The 26,678-nt window shown below is 36.7% G+C and overlaps 1 protein-coding gene across 15 annotated transcripts in view; it reads right to left on the bottom strand.

The window, feature by feature from the left end:
- Positions 1–1,164: 1,164 nt before the first annotated feature.
- Znf638 (zinc finger protein 638) overlaps positions 1,165–26,678 on the bottom strand; it is a 73,423-nt gene continuing 47,909 nt past the window's right edge. For 8 of the 15 annotated variants that reach the window (XM_048416499.3, XM_048416502.3, XM_048416503.3 and 5 more), the window contains 12 exons: positions 24,963–25,091; positions 23,926–23,967; positions 23,250–23,384; positions 21,549–21,671; positions 18,734–18,771; positions 8,850–10,065; positions 8,185–8,250; positions 6,360–7,284; positions 4,540–4,647; positions 3,833–3,931; positions 3,088–3,206; positions 1,165–1,480 (listed from right to left, as the gene is read on the bottom strand). In XM_048416499.3, coding sequence (XP_048272456.3) covers positions 1,415–1,480; positions 3,088–3,206; positions 3,833–3,931; positions 4,540–4,647; positions 6,360–7,284; positions 8,185–8,250; positions 8,850–10,065; positions 18,734–18,771; positions 21,549–21,671; positions 23,250–23,384; positions 23,926–23,967; positions 24,963–25,091 — 3,066 coding nt within the window. In that variant the 3' untranslated portion in view covers positions 1,165–1,414. Of the gene's footprint in view, positions 1,481–3,087; positions 3,207–3,832; positions 3,968–4,539; positions 4,648–6,359; positions 7,285–8,184; positions 8,251–8,849; positions 10,066–18,733; positions 18,772–21,548; positions 21,672–23,249; positions 23,385–23,925; positions 23,968–24,962; positions 25,092–26,678 lie in introns of all 15 variants that reach the window. The other 7 variants (XM_048416505.3, XM_048416514.3, XM_048416512.3 and 4 more) reach the window with 4 other exon arrangements.

Genomic DNA, 26,678 nt, shown 5'->3' with positions numbered 1-26,678 from the left:
ATTATATGCATATAGATGTGAGTGTTTTTGTTTTTTTAAAAAACAACCTTACAAAAAAATCTTCTGCGTCTAGAATCCCAGATGGGAAATTATTTGTGACACATAATAGTCATTATTGCCAGGCAGTAGTGGCAACACCTTTAATCCCAGTACTTGGAAGGCAGAGGCAGATGAATCTCTGTGAATTTGAGGCCAGCCTGGTCTACAAGAGCTAGTTCTAGGACAGGTCCCAAAGTTACAGAGAAACCCTGTCTCGAAAAGTCCCCCCCAAAACAACAAGAAGAAAACAAAAAAGTCATTATTGGTCATTAGAATTAAATAGCCCCTCCTCATCACTTTTATGCTTTAGCAGTTCCTTTTACTCTAAAGTGAGATTGTCTGAGCTGCTGCTTCTTCCACTCATCATTTTCCTTAATGTTAGTTATACAGGAGAGCTGAGGAATCAGACACCAAACTAACTTCAAGTCAGCAAGTATGTCTGAAGTATGGGCTAATTAGGCAGGAAGGGGTCTAGCACCTATTTAGAAAACACTCAGTTTTTAGTGCCTTTACAATTTCTTACACATTACTCAGATGGTTTAATAATTATATCTGAAAGTTCATTAAAAGTTAAAACTGCTCTGTATATCTAAACTTCCAGAATTTGGCAGGTGCTTTTTACAAACAGGAAAAAAAAAATCCTTCAATTACATTTAAAAATTAAGCCAGGTGGCACACACCTTTAAAAATCCCAGCACCTGGGAGGCAAAAGCAGAATTTTATAACAGAGAAAGTCGTACAATTCTAGGATTTTATTGCAAGATGGCTAGCTCAGTTGGCAAAGATCTCTGTGAGGTTGAGGCCAGTTTGATTCACAAAATGAGTTCCAGGACAGTCAGAGATACACAGAGAAATCATGTCTTAAAAACTAAAAAAAAAAAAAAAAGGGGGGGGGGGGGAGAGGCAGGATTTTACTCAAACTTACCTTGACCAAACATAAAAAACTGAACATATAAGAATCTGGCCTGCATACATGGAAAGCGGAGACAAAGTACCACATCATGCTATTACTTCCAGTAACACATGAAGAACTGCCAAATATTCTAAATCACAGGTTGTAGAGAAGTGCCCTGTCTGTAACTAGAGGCAAGCAAGACTTTACAAATCAACACAAACACAAAAGAGTTGAAATATACAGTAGGAACATTTATTTTAACACTTCTAAAAGGTATCTTTCCATGCCTGATGATTTGATATAAAAATCAAACCCATCATATACTTTTCCCATCAGTTTCTCTACATCAAGGGCGATCAGAAATTTGTACAACATGAATATGTTTCTGAAACAGAAATTACAAATTAAATGATAACAAAAATACACAAATCAACTGGACCCTAAATGAATTTCTAATGAATTTTCTTCTCCTTTTTCCCATCACCTAGAGCTTCTTTCTTCCGTCTCATTCTGCTCCTTTTCCTTTCTTTGCTTGGCCATGAACTTCTGTTAAAAGCAATTTTCAATATGAAACATTTTTTTTAGATGTTGTTTGCTGTATGTGCAATCCTAAATGAATCTAATTATATTTATAATCTAAAGCAGTGTCTTAATTAACATTCATTCCTTTCACTAATCATCCTTCTGATAGTCAATGCTATGTCAGACAGAGTTTATGGCTTGGAGAATTAGTAGTAGACAAGACCAATAAGGTATTTCCCTAAGTGCTAACACTGTAATAAAGGAACTGAAGAGAAGAACAATTGAAATCACTAATAATTACTCGAAAATTATATCAATAATAAAGGAGTGTGGTCATGTGTCTGTTCTTGGGTTTGATCCTTAAACATCACAAAATTAAAACTGTAACTGTGGAACTAGGAAGGTTCATCTTTTTGTACATGTAGGATGGAGTTTGCTTTATTTTTGGTTTCATGAGAAAGTTTCTCTCTATGCAGTCCTGGCTGACCTGAATCACCATATAAACCTGGCTGTCTTCTAACTCACACAGATCTACCGACCTCTGCCTCTCAAGAGCTGAAACTGAAGGCGTGTGCTACCCAAATGGCTTTGGAGTTTGCTTTCTTAAGCAAAGGTCTTTCTTAGCAGTTAATATTTAAGTAGAGACCAAAAGATAGGAAAAACTGGCCACTTGAAAGGTTTGGGAGGGGCACAGAAATAGTAATTAAGGCAATGGCACAATGGTAGTTGAGATCTCAGGTACAAAGTTGCAAACAGTAATGAGAGATTTCAGAGACACAGAAAAGAAGCAGGCCATGCAGCCTTACAGAGCCAGAGTCAGTATGGCTATTATTCCAAGTGCCATATGAAATAGTTGCAAGATTTTAAGTTTTTTTCTAAGACAAGGTCTCACTATATGGCCCCATCTAACTTGGAACTCTGTAGGAAGACCACCCTCAAATTCAAGAGATCTGCCTGCCTCTGCCCCCAGACTGATGGGATTAAAGATGTATGCTACCACATCTGGATCCAGTTGCAAGATTTTAAATGGGGGGTGGGGGGAGTAAAAAGTAGGATCTAACAAGTTAAAGGTACAGAGAAGGTAAAATATGTGAGGGATTAGACATAGAATTAAACTAGCTGGCTGGAAACCCAAGATCTGCTACTAACTAGCTTGGATTTTAGAAATTCATTGCAAAGAATATATGAAACAACCTTAGACATTCAGGAGTAAGAATTACCGATTCCCATGGCTAACAGTAACTCTCTAGAGCAGTATCTCCTTAAACATATACATGAAAAAGGAAGGCCTGTGACTCAATCAGTTTAAGAAACTGACATTTTCTTCTGACTACAAATTTAGAAATCTTAATATGTTAACATGCACAGCAATTTGCAATGGAATATTACGATAAGCAGAGTCTTATATTTTAAAGGAGGTCCACAAGATACTACTGTTTACAAATCTATTCTAGAGAATGCTATTGCTCCAGGAAAAGGAGTAGGGTTACATACTGTGACACGGAAAACCAGGGATTTTGGACTTAAGAGCAATGAACTGGAATAAATACCTAAGTTCTCATAAAGGAAAAGAAACATAAACGTTGGGAAGACTCTTTAAATCAAAAGACAGTGGCATTTTTATGCGTTACCTCTGTATTTTGTTTATGACGTTTGCTCTTGCAGTGATTTGCCATTGCTTTTTCATCTGAGTAGAAGAGGGAGCAAATTGGGCAGAAAAATCCAGCCTTTGGAACAAGGAAGTCCAAATCTAGAAAACAAGAAGAAAGAGAATAATCCACCAACAGTATGTCAATCACTTTTATCATATGTCAATCAAATTTATCTAAATTTGAAGATTGAACCTAGGGCCTCAAACATGTTAGTCAAGTACTCTACCACTTGGTTATAATCCTCCAGTAGTACAAAATATTTATCTTTACTTAAGAATATGCAATATGTATTCCAAAGCCTCCAGAGAAGCCAGAATGCTACTGTCCTGCTGGCTGAAGACTGAGAACAGAAAACAAATATCTTAGAAATACCCTATTAAAGTAGAAGATGGAAAAACAGAAAGATGGGCTGCTAAATAACTAAAAAATTCCCAACTCAGCTCAGTGGTCACGAGAAAAGTTTGCTATGAAAGCTTTTTAGCTTGTTTTGCCTAATTGGAATTTCTGTTTGGGGAAGTATAAATCAGTTTTTATCATGGCAGTAATTAAAAGTACATGAAAGAAAAAAAGAAAGCATATCCCAGCCTTCAAGAATGAAATAAAATATTCGTGCCAGATTAAAAAAAAAAAACCTAGATAAGCTGTATTCAAAATACCAAGCAAGGTTAACTTGTTCACTTTTTATTTCAGAGGAACAAGAAAGAGGAGTATCATTTTACTTTACCTCCCGGCACATCAGGTGACACTGATTTGCCTACAGGAGAGTCTTCGGTCTTCTTGCGTTTTTCATCAGGCTCTGAATCGTTTAATTCAGCTTCTTCAACTAAAGTCATTAAAAAGTTCAAGCAAAAACATGAAGCTATTTAAAATAAATTTGTAGACTTTGTGACGGTAATGTTGGATACTTTCTGATTTCTAAAACTAACTTAAAACTCATGGAACTATACCTTAGTTAATAATGACTCCTTGATCTAAGAAGTAAATGGGTAAATGTTTAGATATATTCAATGGATTTAAAAGAAATAGGGCTAAAGCCATTATAAAATTTTATAGCCAACAACAGGGAGGATACTGAATACAATGACAAGTATATATTGTATGACAATGTTCATGTTCCTTATTTGTATCAACTTATTACTAATGCTGTTCAGACATTGTTTAATTTACTGGCTGGCTGCCTGGAAGCAAACAAAAAACAGTTAATAGATTATTGTTCCCTGATACTGTAACATAGTCACAAATGCCTCTTGCGAATAATTTCCACAAATATCTCTTGTTCTAATGTCACTGTTCCAAAACCTCTCTAAGTTATGAAGAAGGATCTTATATGCCTGCCTTCTGCCTTTCTAGTTTCTTGGCTGGTTATCTGTGAAATTTCTACCATCATCTCACGTTATGTAGTTTTCGTCCCCACCCAAACTGCCCCTTTACCTCCTTCATTCATTTGGAAGGCTTCTTTGCCTTTTGCTGGTTCTGCCATTACAGCTTTTTGTGAGGGTGATGCTTTCCCAATTCTAACTCTCTTCATTGGTGTTTTAGCTTTAAAAAGAAAGCCTAATTTATTGCTCCAATAACAGTACTTAAATTGCTTTAAATTTAACATATTAAACTAGTAATTCTAATATTTGTTCTAAAAACTACCTAAATTTGGGGAGAATGCCTTTTTGTTATATTTCTGAGACAGGAATCTGCTTATGTAGTTGAAGCTGAGTGTTGGATTATAGGTATGTGCCAGCACACCCGGTCAAGAAACCTATTCCTACATAGAAATCTATTTATTTTATTTTATTTTATTTTACTTTATGTGCATTGGTGTTTTGCCTGAATATATGTCTGTGTGAGGGTGTTGGATCCCCTGGAATTGGAGTTATAGACAGTTGTGAGCTGCCAGGTGGGTGTTAGAAATTGAACCCAGGTCTTCTGAAAAAGTAACCAGTGCTCCTAACCGCCCAGCCCCTTAGAAATCTATTTTAAAAAGCAGTTCATTCAAAATAATCTATGTTTCCATTTGTGTTCTGAACACAAATTATTCCTTCCTATTCTTTTTGCAGAGTGGCTATACATTTTTCCCTGAATTGTTATCAATCCAGTGAGATGTTCCTAGTATTCCATTCTTAGTCTGGTTAAAATTTTCAAGGTTTTTCTTTTTTGTTATTGTTTTGCCTCCCCCTACTTCCCACCCAAGACAAGGGTTCTCTGTATAACAGCCTTGGCTGTCCTGAAATTTGCTTTATATATCAGGCTGGTCTTGAACTCAGAGAGATTCACCTGCCTCTGCTGAGAGCTGGGATTAAAGACATGCAGCACACAACACCTAGCTTTCTTTTTTAAAAACTTTGCAAAGTAGATATTCATTAATGCATTGAGTAATTTCATTTGTAACATCTAAGGGAACAAAATAAACTACTATTTGAATTCACTCATAAAGGTGACTTTATTCTATAACAGTGTGTCAACTGGGTTCACAGTTTTCTTAATGGAAACTATTTTTGTCTCATATACTGCAAGCAAGTAAGCTGCTCTATTATTCCAAACAACCAAAATATTACACTATGCCAGATGTGGTGACTCTCACCTGTAATGTTGGCACCTGGGAGGCAAGAATATCGCATGATCAAGGCAACATTTTGAGTTCTAGGCCAAAAAGGGCTACAGTCAGACCTCATCTCAAAAGACCAACATCTGTCAGCTGTGGTTGTTCACACCGTTAATTCCAGGACACAGGAAGCAGACATAAGCTGATCTCTATGAGCTCAAAACTGCCTGGTCTACATAAGAAATTCCAGGCCACAAAGGGTCACACAATGAGACCCTAACTTAAAAGAATATATATAAATAAATAAAGTCGAACAGTACCTCGATAATTTGTTCTCCTGCTTGTTTTATTCTAAACCCAAGTTTAAGCCAGAAGTAGGAGGCAGTGTAATGTGCACACTGGTCTGCTCTTTAAAAGCTTGTTTCCCCATTCATACACACTGTTTTCACTGTGGCTCTGCATTGGCTGCTTCGGTTTGTTTCCTGGTTTTGCCATCCTTTCTTGAGGTATAACAACTTGGGACAACCTGTACTCTGCAAACTAAGAGAAATGTGTGCAACCTGTACTTGTTTCTATGGAAAACTTGAGTGATTATAACTGCTGGCTTACAGAAGGAACATCAGCACGATGATATTACTCCTACTGCGGCACTGTGTTCAAACCAGTTTTAAATGTAATTTCATGAAACAGAAAAATGAACACTTCAAGTATCTACCTGCCGTAGGTCTTTCAATCATGGTTTTCAGATCTTTTGTAACAGTCTCACTTCCTGGACCTACTTGGGAGAAAGATTCAAGTTTTGTCTTCTTTGGGTCCACAGCTCTCCTCTTTCTATTTCCTTTTTTATCTGTATGGTGATCAATTTTGCCTTGTGCTAACTCAACTTTTGAATCATTGTCTCCATCCTCTTCATCTCCAACTTCATCCACAGTAACAAAATTAAGTTCTTCTTTAAGATTTTTAAAATCAGCCAGAGAATCTTCATCCTCTTCTGTTACTTCATCCAAAGTCACTAAATGAAAATCACTTCTGTCATCTTGTATTTCATCTACAGTAACTAAAGTAGAAGGGTCTTCAGGCACCTGGGAAGAAATGAACCCAATAGAGTCCCTTACAGTAGTTCCTTCATCTCTTTTCGAATTTAAAGTAGCAAAAGTTATGTCTGCTGATTCTTCTACTTCTCCAATTTCATCCACAGTTACCAAGCGTTCCTGTTGAAGATCTTGTTCTTCGGCCATGGACAGAACAGTAACATCTTTAGATTCACTGTGGGAAATGCAATCATCTTGGTCAATTAGTTCATCTAAGGTAAGAAGGGAGTTAGAATTTTTTACCATTTCTTCCACATTGAGCTCTTCTTCATCAATGACTTCATCCACAGTGACTAAAGCTTGTGCAGCTGCATCTTCTTCTTCCCCAATTTCATCTAGCGTTACAAAGGACAGTTCTCCCTCAACACTGTGAGGGACAGAGGTTTCCCCCTTTTTCTTTTTTAAGTTAAGTTCGGGGGAAGGAGAAATTTTGAGAGCTTCTTTTCTTTTTCCCTTTAATGGGTTCTGCTTGGCTTGAGAAGGAGTTACTTCTTCTATGACTTCATCCACAGTAACAAATTCATCCAAATTAAATGTAAATAATGGTTCCTGTTGGAAAGTTAAGAAGCAGTACTATAAACTTTGACTGACTGGGCATTATTAGTCACAGTAAACTAATATGCGAATCATCCATGAGAATTTCTCTGTAAAGCCATTTCCTAAGACTAAAATAAATTTAATGTTATATTTCAAAGGGTTCCAAAGTGATAAGACTAGTAAGACAGCTCAGTCGGTAAAGGTGCCTGTCACCAAGCCCAACAACCTGAGTTTGATACCAAGAACTAATGGTATAAGGAGAGAAGTGACTCACGCAAATTGTCCTCTCATCTCCATGTAAGAGCACATACATGTGAGAATATGCATATATAGCACACAAATAATTTAAAAAATAATTTACACTTTGAAACTACATTTAAAGCACTTGTCAAAACACTGTCATACAAAGAATCTACTATTTCACACGTTAAGTATCAAGCAAGTGTTTACTTACTAGACTTCTAAAAGCACCTCAAACAAAAAGGTAAATAATTAACCATATCAATCAGTTTATATATAATATGTATTTTGACTTATAGAATGTTATGAAAGTTTGAAAGTTTTATATTGATAAAATTATCTGAAAAGATTACTAAAACTTAACAGCTGATATAGCTGTTTTTGAAAAAATCATTTTAAAACTGGTACCATAGTAAATAAATTTCCAGTAAGTTTCTGGATTTTATATGCTGTCAATGACCCAAGACTAGTACACACAGCAAGAAAACTATTTAGTCTACCTCAGTGACAACACCAGAATACAACAAGAAGCACTTCACTCCTTATCCTATGCCCTGTATGTTTCACTCTCAACTTCCAGGTTAACTATGAAAAGATAAGTGCAAGCATGGAAGATAGGTAGACACTGCTATGGAAGGACTGATATAGAGAATGTGGATATTTTCCTTTTACCTCTTTCGATTTGGAACTTCTACCAGTAGTACTTTTAGAATTCTTAGTGTTCTGCAAAGCCAATGCCTAAAATATTAAGAAATACAGAAAAACAGAGTTTATACCCAGATTATTAATGTTCTTTAAAAAAGAGAAAAGATAATCAGCAAATATCCAAATATGACCAATTATGCAAATACTTAGCAAATATATAAAACTAAGTCAATAATTATTTAATAGTATAGGCACAGTCAATCTCTAAAAGTTAGAGCTAAATTCAGCTTCCAAAGTCTTTTTTCCTCTTTGACCACAATGTCTAAGTAGGTGCTCAGTGAACTGATAAAAGTTTCAATTTTAGAGGAATAAGAATGCCAAATCATCATCCTAGGAGCCACTACAGACCTTTCCTTCAAATCAGTTATATTTCCGACCAAATTTTAGTTCAGCTACATTTGTGATCAAGTAAGACTTTCTTTCCAAGCATGTGAATAAATGGGAACTTTGAGCTCAACACTCCAAATGTCTACCGGCTTAAATCAATGGAATTGTTTCAGAAAGGGAAACAGAAGCTTGGGACTAGAGTGAAGAGATGAAACTATGAGTCAAACTACACTTCCTACTTCACAGCTATAGCAGCAGAGCTACGAACTTCAAAGACACAAGAGTCATTCTTCTACTCTCCTCACCTTATTGTTGCTGTCATCCCGTTTCATGGAGGGAGGTTTGGTCTCTGTTTCCTGAGACTGTTTTGCTATGTCCTTGTAATCCAGTTTAGAATCCTTGCATTGAAGGGCTGCGATCCTTCCTCTGCTAACACCACTCTGAGTGGGTTTGGATTTACTGTTGCTTTCTGCCAAGTCTGATCTGGTATTTTTAAGCAAACCAAATTCCTTGGCTGAAACTTTCTTTTCAGCAATTATTTGATCTCTAAGCACAGGTTTTGGAAAATTTTTCTGACTTTCAGTTTTTGAAGTTGTATTTTTTGCTTTAGTGGAAGACACCACAGTAGCCTTGATGCTTGTTTTACTATTACATACATTTGATACAGTCGGCACATTAGTTTTACCAGTTTCATCAGGATTACTGCTCTCACCCACTCCTTTATCTGGGTCTGCCTTGAGTACAGCACTTTCTACTGGCTTTTCTCTTATTGCTGCTATAATCTTCTCCAATTTTTCTACAAACGTGTCAGCTTCATTCTTCTCAGTTTTCTCTGTTTCTACTTGTAAATCCATTCTGGTTTCCTCAGTATTGAATTCATTTTCCTCCTTGTCATCCATGCTAATTTTTTCAGAAGTATCCTTTTTGCTCACAACCTTCTCATCCTCAATGTAACTTCCTGGTTCTTGGGTCACAACACAAGCAGATGGCAGTACTTCTGAAACAGTTTCATGTTTGTTCACTTCAGCTATGGCTTCTACTGTGGGTTGTGCAATTCCAGAAAACGATTTATCTGCTTCAGATGGAGAATCTTCTAGAATTCCCTTGATGTTCTTTTCTTCTAAGACACTGTCAGATATTGATAATTCTGTTTCAGGGTTTGTAACTTCTGTCTCTTCCTTCGCAAAGTCACTGGTGTGCATCTGCTGATTTAAGGCAGATTCCTCCATATTTTCGCTGAATAACTCAGTTTTAGCTGGAGTGGATGCTACAAGAGGAATTTCTATGCTGACCTCTGCTCCTTGAGCTTCCAGGTCCAGTGTTTCAATTGCAAAGTCAGACTCATACAAGGCTTGTTTGGGTTCTTCCTTACCAAGTTCTTCCTGCTGCACTGAAGTTTCTGTTTCAATATTGCAAGTAGTTTCTTCTTCAATCTCACTAGGTTTAACAGAGGGACTATCGGCTGCTGTTTGTACCTCACTTTCATCAACAGGACTGTTTTTCAAGTCAGGGCTAAAAGTACTTAAAAACAAACAAAAAGAACACAAAAACAAACAAAAATCAAACTATGATGAGAATTCAACCACTGTAAAATAATCCTGTTGATGCCAACTGTAAAGGTTTTCTGATGCACAAATACTAAGCACTGGGAAATCCAGTCAATCAACATTAAACTGGCTAAGATATTCTGATGGAAATCAGAAGGTAAAAGATCTAAGAGATCATCCACCTTTTTAATTCAAAGGAAGTAATAGCAAAATTAGGAGTGTTGATATCTTCCTTTTACTTGTGCAAATTAAGTGTTTTTTCACTCGTTTCAAGTTTGGACTTGAAAAGGCTGAACAAAAAGACCTCAAATTATTATTAGGCTCTATACTCATGACAGTAACTAAACAAAATGTGCACAGTTCTACAATAAAGCTAGTGATCCTTTCATGGAAATTTAAAAATGTATAGATGAACTTTCATAAAAAGAAAATTGGGATTGCTATGAAGGATAATGCCATTTAAATATTTTGGGTACAAAAGACCTACTTTTAACTTTTTAAAAAAATGTACTTATGGATGATAATACTTCAAGGAAACTTTTCTTTAGAAGGACCTACATAGCTTTTGGAGACTTACAATTTTAAGTAAAACTGTTAGAACCACCTTAACATGAACATACAATCTAACTACCCATAAATTGCTCACTTAGTTATTATATAATATTTTGATTATTCAGAAGAAATGAAGAAAATGAATGGACATTAATTATTTTATGTCATGGTCTTCCCAAACCCACAAAAGTCTATAATTTTATAATTCAGTAACGTTCACAGAAGCAGAACCGGAATAAACTATTTTAAATTAACATTCCACATCAAAAGTTGTCTTGGAAGAAAAGAGTTTTTCTGAAGACTATGTCTAACACAGTCTAAAAATACATTCCCATACTTTTGTTACTAGCAGCAGGTTAGAGAAAGAAACTAGAAAGTGATTATATCACATTAACACATCGTAACAATCTTAACTCATTTTCTTATTTCCAATAAAAGAAAGGATAAGCTGTCATCTCTGACATGCTTCTCAGAGGATGGCCACATATGCTATAGTTCACAATACTAGATAATGTCTAGCTCTGTCCTGAGAAAATACTTTTATTTCAAAGATTTGGAAAAGGTGCTAACTGCGTCCCGCTGGGATCTAGTCATTTCATTAAATAAACTGGTTCTCCCAGAAGAATAACTGTAAGTTATGAGAAATTTATGAACACCAAGGAATCATAGATCCTAATAACAATACATTCTAATTTCTGTGTAAGATATGCAGTATATTGAAATACTTCTATTTGAAATTATTAACATCTCTAGCATTGAAGATACTAGGGGCTCATATTAGGTATCCCAAATTCTTGGAACTAAAGTAGAATCTGTGGTCAGGAACAATATGTCAAAGAAATAACCATGACATTCATACTTATATGGATATTTCTCAAAATACAAACTTTTGAAATTATAAGATTCATATCAATAATAAAGAATAAATTCGAACTCCTGCTTCATTACTGAGTTATATATTAATCCTAAAAATTGATAAATTTAACTACACAGAAACATTTGAGGCTGAACAAACACAAAGATTTTTTAATCTCATCTGAAAGATGTTACAAGACTTTCTCATTTACCACATTTAAAATTTATAAACACTTATTATCATTCAGCCAAAGAGTAACTATTGCAGCTCTACATTTGAAACAGAACACAGGCCTGTTTGTAAAGATGGCTCGATTTCATACTTCTGTACAATTATTTTAAAATTTATTGTTAATTTGCGTGTGTGTGTGTGTGTGCATGCACCCCGTGCCTCCTTGAGTTTATGTGCATTATGTTAGTACAAGAGGCCCTTGAAGGCCAGAGAACAAACAGCACTGGGCCACTGGAGTCAGAACCACAGGCAGTTGTGAGCCTCCATGTGGGTATTGGTAATAGAACCTGGGTTCTTTTCTGCAAGGACAGCAAGTACTCTTAACTGCTGAGCCACCTTTCCAGCCCCACTGTGTATCAGTCTTTAAGAATTATAGTATTTTTTCCAAAGAAATTGTTTTAACAATAAGTATCTGTTTATTGGCTAGAATGAAGGAAAGTTTCAAAGTTGATTTAGTTTGGAATGCCACTGAGAGCTCAAATAAATGACACTAATACCATAAATAAAACGGCAATTTTTGTTTTTCTTTTAAAGAGATCAAAAGAAAACAGTTACATTCTGAGAAACAACACACAAGCAATTCCAGAAAGTACACAGGTATCTAATATCCCATTCCCAATCAGACCAACTGAGAATTTCACAAAAGGCATACAATAGAAGTTAGGCATGAGCATAAAGGATGACACCATAACACACACATCTCAAGACATTTTAGGATGAGATTTAACAATACCAAAATTTAGTATTTATTTGAGAATTCCACCAGATATTTATCAATATTAATGAATAAGGGAAATTTCATCTAGCATCCTTACTTAAAGTCTTAATCAAATTGCAAATAAAAAGGATATGCATGAGGAGAATGAAGGATAATGTAAGTTATTACTAAACTATAATGTGAAGTCTCCTCTAAGCAATCTACAATTAGAATTTACATTAATTAGAAACAAAAGAATCACACTTCAAGATGAACTGGCAAAAACATTTTTAAAAAACTCAACAAAATTTTTGATTTTTTATTGTTGTTGTTTTTAAAGCAAAACAAACACGACCACCGGTTTTCTTTCTTTTTTTTTTTTTTTTGGCGTAAGTTTACTCCAAAAGTAATGTTGTATACTCTGGTTATATCCCACATAATTTTATTCTTATTTTTTTTTCTCTGTAATACAAGTCAGAAAAAAGTGAGAGCAAAATTGGAAGAGGTTTTAAAAAATTAATTTAACAAGACTAGAAACTATCTGTTAACATGTCAATATTTTAAGTCTTGAAAAGAAAAACAAAACAGACAACAAGCATTGTTTCTGATAAAATCTTATAAAATAGAATACACAAAAACAAATTTTGTGGGAAATCTATTTCTTGTGACCAATAGAGAAAACTGTAGGTCTATCCATAGGACCTACATGTGACATTGTTATTTATTAAGCTCTCTGTAGACTTGTAAGTGAGTACTATTGGTTTAAAAATGAACTTTAAGAATTTTTGGTTGTGAGCCTAGCCTTTAACAGCTGAGCCATTAGCTAGGCGGTGTACACCTTTAATCCTAGCCCTCCAGAAGAAGAGGCAGGTCTCTGAGTTCAACACCAGCCTGGTCTACAGAGCTAGTTCCAGGATTGGCTCCACAGCTATTGAGAAACACTGTCTCAGAAAACAAACAAACAAACCAACAAACCAATAAACAAAAGAAAGATGAACTTTTTTTTAAAAGTATGGACTGACATACGCAGCAACCCAGAAATGTTGCTAATGAGTTACCAATGTATTTTAACAAGTTCATGATCATTTTAACAATCTAGAATAGTCTGATTTTACAAAATGCTAGTTAATAAGAAAATCCATAATAGTTTGTGAATCAAATAAATACCTTTTTATTTAAACATTTTCAAATTGCTATTTCAAACGTAGATGACCTTAAAACATAGACTAATAATTTCAAACGTAGATGACCTTAAAACATAGACTAATAAATAGTAGTAATCGATAGTAAACACCATGGCTAAAACAAATCTGTGAGTCAGTAGTTTGAAGAGACTCTGAAAATTAAGTTTTCATAGTAAACACAAAGTAGTACCTTTTTTTTTTGGACAAATGTTCCCATTCCATACTCTAAATGTTCTAAAACTGTACCAACTCTTTAAAAAATACATTGAAAACTATACTTTTAAGTTAATGAAAATTTAAGTGTACGGAAACTGCAGTTTACTATTTTGGTACACAATAAGCTAGCAAAGAGCACATCACACTTATGGATTAAACTGCTCCAGGGTGTTTACCAAGCATAAAGAAGCAACAATTCTATATGTAATTCAAACTTATACATGCAGTTTCTCTAAATAGTCAATAAATACATGAATGAGATTAAATATAGCTACCAACCAAAACAACTTTACACATAAACAAAAGGAACAAGTATGATGGTGCTAGGCTTCCTGAGCCTCCTTATTTCCCAGGGAAAAGTGAGGGCAGTCTGCCCTTTCTGCAGTCCACAACCCAGGATGCCCATTCCCAGCCCCACAATGCAGGACAATCAGAAGCAACAGAGAGTCGTCAAAGCAGGAAGAACTCAGTTTGCTACTGTGTCAGCTTATATATGTTAAGTGACATAATGTGATGTGGGGGTACCTCTAGCCAATGAGAGGAAGCCAAATCCTCCCCCTAATAGGAGGGGCATCTACCTAGTTTTGCTGTATCATCCTCACTCAAATTCGAGCCAGGCTTTTCTCTGTCCTACAGGCCTCCAAGTATAGGCCGTGAACTTGAGCCTGGCTTTTTTCTGTCCTATAGGCCTCGAGGTACAGGCCCTGAGATAATTTGGCCCAACATCTCCCCATTTTGCTTTATATACCGCCCTCTACCCTGGTCACCAAGCCGGAAGAGCCCACCAGGGAGAGAATAAGTCTCAGGGCCACCCCTATCCAGAATTTCAGCCTGGACACCCTCAAACTGAGAGTTCATCCTTGGGATGAGATGTATCGAGCCTACCATAATGTACGTGAAAGGCCATGTTCCTGTTGTATCTGTTTTGAAATCTTTTGAAATCTTTGCTTCAGCTTTTGGGAAAACAAATCAGGTCTCATAGGGGTTCCTATGAATGAATTACTATCTTTTCTTGATTCATCTAGGATTCTTCTGACTATCCCCAAATGGTCAGCATAGAAGCAACATTCTTCCCCAAATGCCCTGAAAATTCCTCCCTGTTTCATAGACAGCAAGCCTTTCCTATTTTGTAAGGTTACCCTTGCTAAGGAATCCAAAGACTTTTGTAAATAATATAATGCAGTCTCTGTCTTTTCTAATTTTGTCCAGCCAGTCTGTTCACATCACCAGTAAGAACAATAGTAATCATGAGCTGCCCCACAGTTTCTAATAGTTGAGGCAGTCCGGTTGCTTCCTGGGCATACATAAAAGGGTATCTGCAGGAGGGCATGTCTCCTAAGGACATGAGAACACCCAGGCTCATTACGGTAAGATGCCTGGGGTACGGTGTATCCCTGAAAGCCTCTGCATTCACGTTTCCCTTTGATCTCCTGAATCCAAACTCCCACAACCCAGCTCCCATGCGCTAAATCACGTAAGTCAAACATCAGGTCAGATCACCATGTTCAGGGTGTCGTCATCTAAGAAGTCTGGTTTAGGATCCCTCCAGTGCCAGCACTGGACAAGACCCACGACACCTTCTGTGGTTGGTGGGGGCTTGCTGCCTGGACCTTGTTCCCCACTCTCCTCAAGGGTTAATCTCCCCTTGGGCAGTGGTTAGTTTTCTTTTCTTGTGTTTGAATTTAAGGGCTGTCCACCATAATCTTTCTTTCTTTATTGGTCATCTTGGTCTTCCCTATTGTCCTGAGGCAGTAATTTTAAGTTACAAGCGGGCAGCCATATAGGTGCTTCCCCTCTGTTTGGGAAGAAACATCCATATCCTCAGCCCTGTGTCAACAAGGGATCTGGGCCCCTCCATTGGGTAGTGAGAGGATCCTTCCACCTAACCTTTAGCCTGGGCCTCATTGGTAGGGATCCCCAATGTTTCTGGAATCTATTTTGTTCACCCGATTTTTGAAAATTTAAAATATTGATGGTTAATAAAGCCTTCTGCAGTTGTAGGTGGGCGGGGGGGAGACTTCTCCCCCTTTTTGTTTTATAGGCATAAAGTAAGTGTGGCAGTAGGTTCACCACATAAGAGCTGTCTGAATAGAGGTTGCAGGGTTCTGGGATCTCTTGTGGGCAAATGCCCAATTATTAGATCATCCATATAAACATATAAGAGGATATTATCTTTGTCAAAATAAGGAGAGGATACTATACAAATACTGTAGGCAAAAGGCCGGACTACTGGCCATTCCCTGCGGAATAATAGTCCATTCATAGTCTATCAGGTTGAGAGGAGTTAACTGTAGGAATGGAAAAGGTGAACTTTTCACAATCCTTCTCATGAAGAGGAATTGAGAAGAAGCAGTCCTTTAGATCAATTACAGTGAGGTGAAACTGGGAAGGGATTGTTGGTATCCAAGGTAAGCCCCTAAAAGAGGCTTAATTCCATACGGGAATTAATTGTTCGCAGGTCCTGTAGCATTCTCCAGGTCCCATTAGGCTTATACGTCACAAACACAGGACTGTTCCAGGGGCTCATCGAGGGCCTTATCCATCTTTCTCTATGCAGATTTCTGGTGATTTCCTTGAGCATCTTAAGTTTAAGTTCAGGTAATGGCCACTGCTCTACTCAAACCAGTTTACCAGGTATCCACCTAATGGAGGGGATCCTGGGGACAGTGGCCTCTACATTTGGGGTTGAATCCAGGTGTCGGGGGGTCTGCCTAATGGCACCTTGTTCAGTTTTATCATAAAAGGCTAGATGGTCAGTGGTAATAACAGCATCCATTTGCCTAACAAATCTTGTCCCAGAAGGTGCACAGATAACTCTGGGAAGATCAGTGGCCTAAATTTTCTTTGTCTCTGTCCAGCCCCACGCAAGTTATGGAACTGACCATTTCTTGGGACATAGACCTTCTCCCAACCCCTGTGGATAGGTGGTAAGAACCTCTTCCTTTCTGAGGGACCGTCCTGTCAGCTCCTATGTCGTTCAGGAAATCTTTGTTTCCCAATGATCATAGTCCTTTGGTTAAGGGGACTGGAAGGTGTCCCCCCCATCCAGTTTAAAGGTTGATTTGCGATGGGTTTCCCATTTATACCAAATTTGGAGCAGCATTCTGAGCCCTAATGGCAGCTAGGGCAGAGAGACAGAGGGGGGTCCCTTTTCACACCTGGGTCTTATTGCCCTTTTGTGGGCAATCGCTCTTAGAATGCCCCAGTTGACCACATAAGAAATATTTCCTAGGTGTTTGCCTTGAGTAATAGAAGAGGCTAGAGTTTGGGTCTGGGCCTGACGGGCCGCCACAAGAGTCTGGTTGGTATGTGATTGGGTTCTGACATTCTGCGATGCCACAACCCATTGACTCATGGATCCTTCCTTAATGCCAGCACAACCCATCCTAGTATCTTGGTTCATAACTTCCCAGACTAGGAGCATAGTAAATTGGTCTCTAAACCCATGGCCGAGGGGTGGGGGGGTGGAGGCAATTTTCTCTCAATAAAGTCCAGAAGCGGCTCTGCTGGTTTTTGCATCATGTCAGCGATAGGAGATTCAGTGGGTCCCTCCTCTAGTGTGGCCCAAGCCTCCAGGCCTGCTTGTCTAACTTGGTCCCAGTATAGAACCACAATTCCAGCTTATTGGACCCCAGTGGAAAAGCCTTTTCCCGTGCCAGTTACCACTGAATAAGTGATAGGAATAGGGGGGTCGGCCGTTTATTGAACTCTGCCCTTTGCAACAGGCCTCCTTAAAGAAGGCTGTCCATTTAACATAGCGGGGTCCCCCACGCCACAGGGTGGCCTTAGCCAGATCTTACCTCCTGAAGGAGGGTCATGGCCCAAGGGGAGTTGGGGCCATACTCGGCTAATGCCTTCCTCAATTCTTTCAGGTCGTTAGATTCCCAAGGATACCAGACTAGGGGGCGATTAGGGCCAGGGGCAACAATAACCAAAATGGCTTGGTGTCTGTAAAGCTTAGCCTTATAGGCCTGGGCATAAGTATCACCAGGAGGCTCCGCCCCATGTTCCTGCAAGAGACTGGTATATTTATTTCCTCCTGGCAAGGATGGAGCCCTTTATTTGTCCCATTCCCCTCTCCATTTTATCCTTTCCAGGGCGGCTGGGGGCATAAGAAGGCGGCTACTCCTTGTCACAGGCAATATCTACTTTCTGTTTTTGTCTTTGTCTCTGCCTGATGTATTCCTTCCCCCTGGGAACATTCTTCAGTAAATTACACCCATTTTTGATCTTTACTCGTCTGTCTCCTTTTCTCCCGTTCTTTTGATTAATTGGTACTTTTGGATTCTTCAGACCTCTCTCGATCTTCAACCTTTTCCTGCTCCTCCTCGCCAGTCTCCTCCCTGAAGTTGCATTATCCATCGTGGGGTCCCACTCACCTTGAAGACCGCTTTGCCCTGGGACCAGTTGCCCCATGTTGGGTGCCAGTTGCTAGACTTCCTGAGCCTCCTTATTCCCCAGGGAAAGATGAGCATGCTATCTGCCTGGTCTGCAGCCCCATGATGAAGGACAATCAGAAGCAATAGGGAGTCGATTCAAAGCAGGAACTCAGTTTGTTACTGTGTCAGCTTATATATGTTAAGTCCTGTGATGGGGGGGTACCTCTAGTCAATGAGAGGCAGCCAAATCCTCCCCCTAATTGGAGAGGCGTCTACCTAGTTTTTGCTGTCTCATTCTCACTCAAACTCGAGCCAGGCTTTTTTCTGTCCTACAGGCCTCCAAGTATAGGCCCTGAACTTGAACCAGGCTTTTTTTTCCTGTCCTATAGGCCTTGAGTTACAGGCCCTGAGATAATTTTGGCCAAAAAGGATGAGAACTTTCTGTAAGGATGAGAAAAGTTACTTCAAGAATCAGATATACCTAAACAATACACAAAAACAGAAGAAAAGAACTAAAAGCAACATACCTTTCTTTTCCTAGTTCTGGATCACTCTCCGTTTGAGCCTACAATATAATTCACATTTCATTAGAGGTTATTCTAGTAAATTTTCACTATTGAATACACTAACTCAATATTTTCAGGTAAAATATAGTTAACAAAAGTAAAAACAAAATGGGGGGCTACTTCTTAAAGAAAATGAGTTAATTTTAGTTTTCTGTATCCACATAACTATTACGTTACAGAAAAAAAAATTCTCATTAAAAACTACTGCTAGGTTACAAAGAATATCAAGTAATGAGATATTTACAAAAACAAGGAAGTTTGTGAATTTTAAAAGCCTGAAAACATGTTTTGCTTAGAATAAAACCAATACACATCTTCCTTGTAGATTAGCTTTTAAAGCCTTGTATTTTTATAAGGAAAACTTTTTATAAACCATCTCATAAGTTGTGCATGGTATAGGAGGTCTATCCTAGCTGCTTGGAGGCTAGAGCAGGTGGATCCTGTGAATTCAGGAACTCAAGACTAGCCTGGGCAACTTCAGAGAAAACAACTCAAATATCCCCTACTTAAACATGCAGAAGTGGGTATGAGCAGAGGGCTAAACTGGTACATGCTCATTGTGCAAGCACAAGATTGAGTTCAGACTCCCAGCATTCAGTTTTAAAAAACTGGGAGCAAAAGTATACTCATAATCTCAGTGCTGGGGGTAGACAGCAGGATTTTGGGGTCTTGCTGGGCAGCCAGTCTAACTTAATCAGTGATTTCTAGCTCAGTGAGAAAACCTGTGTAAAAAAGAAGGTGGAGAAATGATTACATCTACCTCTGGCCTTTACACTGACACAGATACAGACACAGACACACATACACACTAGAAATGCTACAGCAATAATCCTTTTAAATATTATCTGAACACTGCCAAAAAGCAATGTTATGGAACATCAAAATAAAAGACTCAAAGGGTTATTTCAAAAATTAAAGCTAATATTTTTTTTTTTAAAAAAAGGAAGAAGGTTGCAGGGAAAGTAGTAGTCAATATGGAATGTGTGAAGAAGAGGAACTGGAAGTAAATGTGATCAAAACACATTTTAAGAATTTCTCAAAGAAATAATTAAAAACAATAGATCAAAAACAATAGCTTTCAGATTTAAAAAAAAAATCACTGAATGATTTTCAAACTAGGATCACTGATGCCTCTTAGAAATTCTTTTAAAATTTTGCATGTTTGTGTAAGCATGTGAGCAGAGGTACAGAAACAATGTAAGAGAACAACCTACATGGGACGTGTCCCAGGAATTGAATTCAGGTGGTCAGGCTTGGGGGTAAAGTGCCTTTACCGAGCTAGGTTGCTGGTCCAGAAATTCTTCAATTACTGAATATATGCCTAAGGCCTTTGCTTGCCGTTCTGTGTAGAGTATCTTCATATATTCATATAGCTTGCTTTCCTATTTTCTTCAAGTCTTCCAAATGACTCATCTGTTGGGGGTTTTAACTTACCATTTTAATGTACACAATTCCCCATTCATGTGTGTCTTTTTGAAGAGCTGGGTGGGTTGAGGCACGTTTTTTGTGTGGCTTAGGATAACCTTGAACTCAGGATAGTCTAAGTGTTGGAATTGTTGCAAACATCACTGTATCTGACTTTGTAATTCCTTTTATCTTGTTTTCACAGCACTTTTTACCATTTGATATTTTATTGCTTGATGTATCTCTCTCTCTCTCTCTCTCTCTCTCTCTCTCTCTCTCTCTCTCTCTCTCACACACACACACACACACACACACACACACACCTTTCTACAGTTAGTTCAAGAATTTGGAAAAATTAGCAAAAAAGCATGAGTACTAAATATAAGGTCCAATTGTTTACCCCTGCTACTGAAATACAATGGAACTATTTGAAAAACACAAATCTGAATTTGATTTCTTTTAAAGATATATTTATTGTTTTTCTACATACTTTCTACTACACAACTATGTAAAGCAAGAATATGTAAAATTTGTTTTCTTATACAATACACTAAAATATAAAATGAAAAATGAAAAAACAAAAACATTTCCATTCCACGAAGCAACAATGGATCAAAAACAGCACCTTGTTTCCTAGAGATAGTCACAGTAGACATACCAAGTAAGTCTCCACACCCCTACTCATTCTCCCTCCCTCCCTCCCCCACCCCTTCCCTCTCTCTGTGTATACCAGGCTGGCCTCAAAAACTAAAGAGATACACCTGCATTTATCTCTTAATTGCTGGGATTAAAGGCATGTGGCTCCACTGCCTGGTTTATACCAAGTCTCTTTACACATTGGTATCTGAATAAAGTCACATATTTTAAAATTACCAATTTGTCTTGTATACCCTGTTTTTCATAATCTCAAAGCTGTAAGAAAGTCAAACAATTTTTAAAATAATCAATATAAAGAAATATCTAAATTCAGAAGTCTGACTACTATCTGAGCCTACTCTTGAAACTGTATTCATAATGTATCTTCTGAGTTTTTAGAAAATGTCCTTTATGCTTTCTGATTTTTCTTGATTTACTTATTTACTCATGTACATTTACTCATGTATATAACTTACATTTCATGAACATGAGTGCTTTGGCTGAGTGTATGTGTTTGCACCATGTATGTGCCTAGTGCCCATGTAGGTCAAAAACGGCCACTAGATCCCTGGAACAAATGGTTGTGAGTCACCACATGGGTACTAGAACCAAACCTGGTCCTCTGCAAGAACAGCCAATACTCTTAACTGCTAAACCATCTCTCCTGCTTCATCCTCTTGATCTTCTAAAATAACACAAGTTCATTAAATAAATACACAAACAAAAAACCACTTACTTCCAAGTCCATCTTTGAAGATAAAGTACAGGTCAACACATAGTCGCCTATGCTTTGTGGATACTGTTTCAGAAAATTGTACATTGACAGAGCAGATTCAGGACTTTCTAACTGAAGAATCACCTTTAAAAATATTTTTTGAAAGCATGAATTTAAAATTTACACATAGAATTAGGATGTTATCTACTTTTTACTGTATACCCAGAACTGAAACCGGGGACCCAAACATCTATTTACTCACTTATATTCCAAGAAATATTAGTCACAATCATTAAAAAGAGACATTCAGATATATGTTAAATGTATCAACGTAGAACATATGTCAAGTGAAATAGGCCAATTGCAAAACAGAAAATAAAATTCAATTTCTATACGGAATCTACTGTTATTTATAGAAATAGACATAAGGTGGCAGGTGAATGGGCAGGGTAGGTGGGTGGGTAGGATGCTTAGAAGCTATTGTTTAATGGACAAGAACAATTTTAGAAGTCACAAAAAAATTTTTACAGATATGTTTAATGGTACTGAACTGACACCTAAAGATAAAATGGTAAATTTATAATTTAAGAATACATTACAAAGGCTAGGCAGAAAAAAAAGTGATATTTAAAAACTCTTTTCTTTTTTAAAACAGAGAACTAATGTGAAAGGGCTGGAGAGATGGCTCATAACTAACTCATAACTCTAGCTCCAGGGGATCCAACACCCTTTTCTATCCTCCTCTGGTCACACACACTCATGGCAGCACACAAAATCCACAAAAAACTTAAAACACATACACACAAAACAGCCTAAAGATCCAACCAATCAACCAAACAAGCCCAGCAACTACAGGGGATTAATATGGAAAGTTTGAAAAGTTAAAATGTTTATGTGCCACCTGTGCTCTATCTTCCCATCCTACGCAGAATCTTACCTAGAGTGCCAGGCAGGCTCTATTTATCAGTTGAAAAGATATCAAAGAAAATTAGGAGCTAGTTATTAATTATATATACTTCTTATAAGGCAGCTATAGTCACCATTATACCATTACAAACTTGCAATAAATTATGAAATAAATTATTATTTTGTAACAACACAGTAACTTTGATACAAAGTCCTCAGTCCTGCCTTTATAAGTAAAATTCTATTGACAAAAATCTAATTTTTTAATGTAGGCACAGTAGTGTCACCTGTAACCCCAGTAACTCAGGAAGCAGAATTAATAGTGAATAAAATTAAGTATTAGCATGGGCTACACAAGAAAATCTGGTCTCCATCAAAGACTATTATACATATAACAGAAATACATACTAAATATAGAAGGCAAATTTTAAGTATAAACACATCAACAATTTTAAGTACAGAAGCCAAACCATGAAATAAAGTTGACAAACAGATCTAAATCTGTATTTTACAGTTAGAAGGAGGTATTAAAAAATATATAGCATATCTTTCATTTTATAAGGTTAAATAGCTTTGCCATGGTCATAGACAATGCCCTTTGCGCTATATTACATTGTTCTCTCTGTGAATCTTGTTTCTTCTTAAAAGCTAAAGAGAGAGATCATTTTTTTTGGTGGGGGGGGGGGTCACAGTCCATAAGTAATTGTCCTAGTCTGTTAGACTTCTGCTTAGTGGCTGGTTGAATAATGTTTATAGATACTTCAACACAAAAGCCAAATTAGAAGTTATAGACTGTAAGGACACAGGGTTCATTACCTTGTTTTTGTTACTCATGAACACATAGCGATCCACTTTTCCAAACTGATGCCCAACACATAGCACACACTGAAGTCCGTCTTCAGGTACATTGTCAAAATGTACAAATCGGTCGTAAATCTCATCAATATTTGCCTGTATTTTGTTGGTTTTATTTTTTTTTTTGAGACAATGTGGGGGAAAAAAGGATAGGTATCAAATCATAAATCACTGATTAGCACTAATTTAATATTACAGAGGTTAGGTGATGCTTTTTCCAAGAATAAGAAGGACTACATAGAAGAAAACAGGGGTAGGGGTAGGGATGGGGATTGAACCGAACCTCATATGTGCTAAAGAAGCTCTTTATCATTGAATTGACCCTCCAGCCCAACAGTAAAGTCTTAATCTGAGCAATGAATAAAACAGTAAAATAAAATGGGACCTGTATTTCTACTGCGTTTATAAAAAATTCTCAAATGGAACACCACCTATATGGTTACTAACTATGCATTTCAGTGCATAAAAAAATTAGTAAATATCAAGGACTATGAGATCCTTTTCATTTTTACCAAGAACAACCTGATAATCTCAGTCAATTAAGTGTTAAAACTGCTAACACAATTTTAATTCATAAAAAAACCAAATTTTTCAATTAAATCAACAAAAGTATAAAGTATTTAGATATGAAACTCACCTCTGGGTTACTTTCCTGAATCAAGGTTGTAAAGACAGCTTCCTAAAAAGCCAAACATTCAAAAGTAATAGGTGAAAGCTGTCTTATTTACTTGCTAATACTTGGTCATGATTTGTTACACAATGACTTATGCATTATTCAGTATTTCATAAAATCAGGTAGGTAAAATTCTACTCCTTTAGAAATTTCCTCCCTTTTCCCTGAAGATGTTATTTAAGTCTCACCCTATCTATCTAACTTAATTCTTCCTGCTCCCCTAGGTTCATTTAAAAAAAAAAAAAGTGTAGTAATTTGTTACTATCATTAAAAAGAGCAAAAGTGGCACAAGACAAGAATAGCAAAAATTGGCAAAAGATACTTTAAAAGGTTTTGTATAAAGAAAAGTAACTTGGTCTTTATCTAATGGAACTATGGTTCCTAAAATTTTTCTTTAATACTACTGTCATGTATAATAATCCCCACTAGAAAGTTACGGTGACTATCAGGAAAAGGCTTCTGCATTTTGCAAAAGGATATCTGCATTTCCCTTGGCTTTTACGAGATAATACTGTATCCTTTTAGGTAATACAGACCCTAAAATGTTTCTGCATCAGCTGAATTTGAACAGATTCAAATTTCATGTTAGTTTTATGACTTTGTGGTTGAAGCACTAGATGGAAACAAACTGACGGCGGCATGAGGAGCTAGCTACTCTATTACTTGGGCTGTTTTAAGAGATTAAACAATGAGAAACAGGGAGGAAACTTGATTATTTAAAATAGACAATCTTTACTGAGTGACCAAGTGTGACAAATGAGGAGGAAAAATTAAAGAGAACTGTCAGTATTCTGTTTTGACTGTTGGTTTTCAAATAGGATTCCCTCTCAAACCATGAGCTTAGGTGGTCACTAAAAAAACAGGATACATTGTGGTCTAAAAACAGTATGTGACCTAAAAAAGGAAACTAGTTAACAACAAACAAACAAACAAACATACAAATTTGATCTTAATGATTTAGTAAGAGCTAGGAAAAATGATGGTTTAAACCTATTATTTACCTCATCTTTTATGTCCATATCTTCAGGAGCCATACTTATAGAGAGCTGATTTCCATCCATGGATACTGGGAAGCTAGTATAAAATTTTACCATAGAATCTGCAGATTTTTTGTTTATTTCTATATATGCCTTTAAAAATAAGAATTACAAAAATGAAAAACATTAATTCTTCCCTGAAAAGACCTGAGTCTTTAGAGTCAAATGACTTAGTAAGAAAACCAAAGTCATAGAAACAACAAAATTCATAGGCTAAGACTAACATAACAGTAAGAATTAGGTGGATAGGCAATCTTAAGAAGAGAACCAAAATGCATTCTAAATCAACACTGAACAGGCATTTTATTTATTTTTGACACAGGATCTTATTCTGGACCCTACCTAGTTTTATTTCCACCTTAAGATGCCGGAATTACAATAAGACACTAAATTCAATGCAGAAAATGTCTTAACAAGAGCAATTAGCATTCACAGACATTTTATTTTAATTTTTAAAAAGATTCAATACGACATTTAAATAAATAATTTCTTAGATTTAAATTACTTGTCATTCTTACTGATATAATGGTATTTCCAGTTACTCTGCATGGGACATCCATGAACCCATCATCCAGTGAGTCCACACTGTAATTTATGCCCATTAGTCAGTTAATAACAATCTGTTACCAACTGGTCAAATGCAGCACCTATGTTCATACAACCTTTATTTTATATTATGGTCATGAAGTAAAATAATAGTGATATTAGCAATCACGAGTGCAAAAAAAAGTCTTTACAGATGCTTCCTGTAAGTGAAAAGGCAGAAGTGATCAGCATAACAGAGACGATGCATGAAGCCTGTGTAAGTACTCAGTGGGTAAGGGCCAATCTGTGGGACTAACATTGGTGGAAGTAGAAAAATTATTCCTCCAAGTAGCCATCTGACTTGCATGTGCATACTGTAGCATGTGCAATTCATATATGTGTGTATGTATATGTGTATATATACATACAAATAAATAAACGTAAATTAAAAAAAATAATCATGCTGAGTTTGGTAAAACAATTATGGCAAGAAATAATCACAAATCCTTGAGATTGTAAAGCTGAGGAAAGAAATTTGTACCAACTTTGCATTAATACCTCAAACTACCAAAATTACAGTGTGTGTGTGATAGGAACACTTCATTATAAAGGAAGAGACAATAAAACTATATATGTATGAAATGTGAAGAATACAGAATACCTAAGGTTCAGTACCATCTAATTTCAAGTATCAACTAGGGTCATGAAAAGGCAATTCTCATGGGTAAGGAGAGACCACTATTAGCAGAGTCTGGTATTTTCCCATATAATTTTAGAGAAGTATTACATCTCCAAGAATTTAATAATTCTACTCAATACTAAACAAATCTGGGCATATAATCTTGGTTTATTGGCTTAGATGCTATACATATTAAAATCTGTGTTTATTACATGTTTTGGTATTACAATATAAATTCATCAATTTGAAATTTTTAAAAACTCAAAATTTCCCATTTCACTTTATCATACAAAACACTTTAAAGTTAAAGAATGCATAGTTTCTATTTTTATCTTCCTTGAAACTACAAATAACCAACATTTAAAAATAAGTGTTATGGGGCTGGAGAGATGGTTCAGTTCTTAAGAGTACAGGTTGCTCTTAGAGAGGACCCAGGTTTGATTCCCAGCACTCATACAGTGGCTCACAGACTCCTA

Source organism: Myodes glareolus, chromosome 6 (genome assembly GCF_982192425.1).
Source record: "Myodes glareolus chromosome 6, mMyoGla1.1, whole genome shotgun sequence".
Taxonomy (NCBI): domain Eukaryota; kingdom Metazoa; phylum Chordata; class Mammalia; order Rodentia; family Cricetidae; genus Myodes; species Myodes glareolus.
Note: the sequence above shows the minus strand (reverse complement) of the source record. Positions and strands in the feature narration are given on the sequence as shown.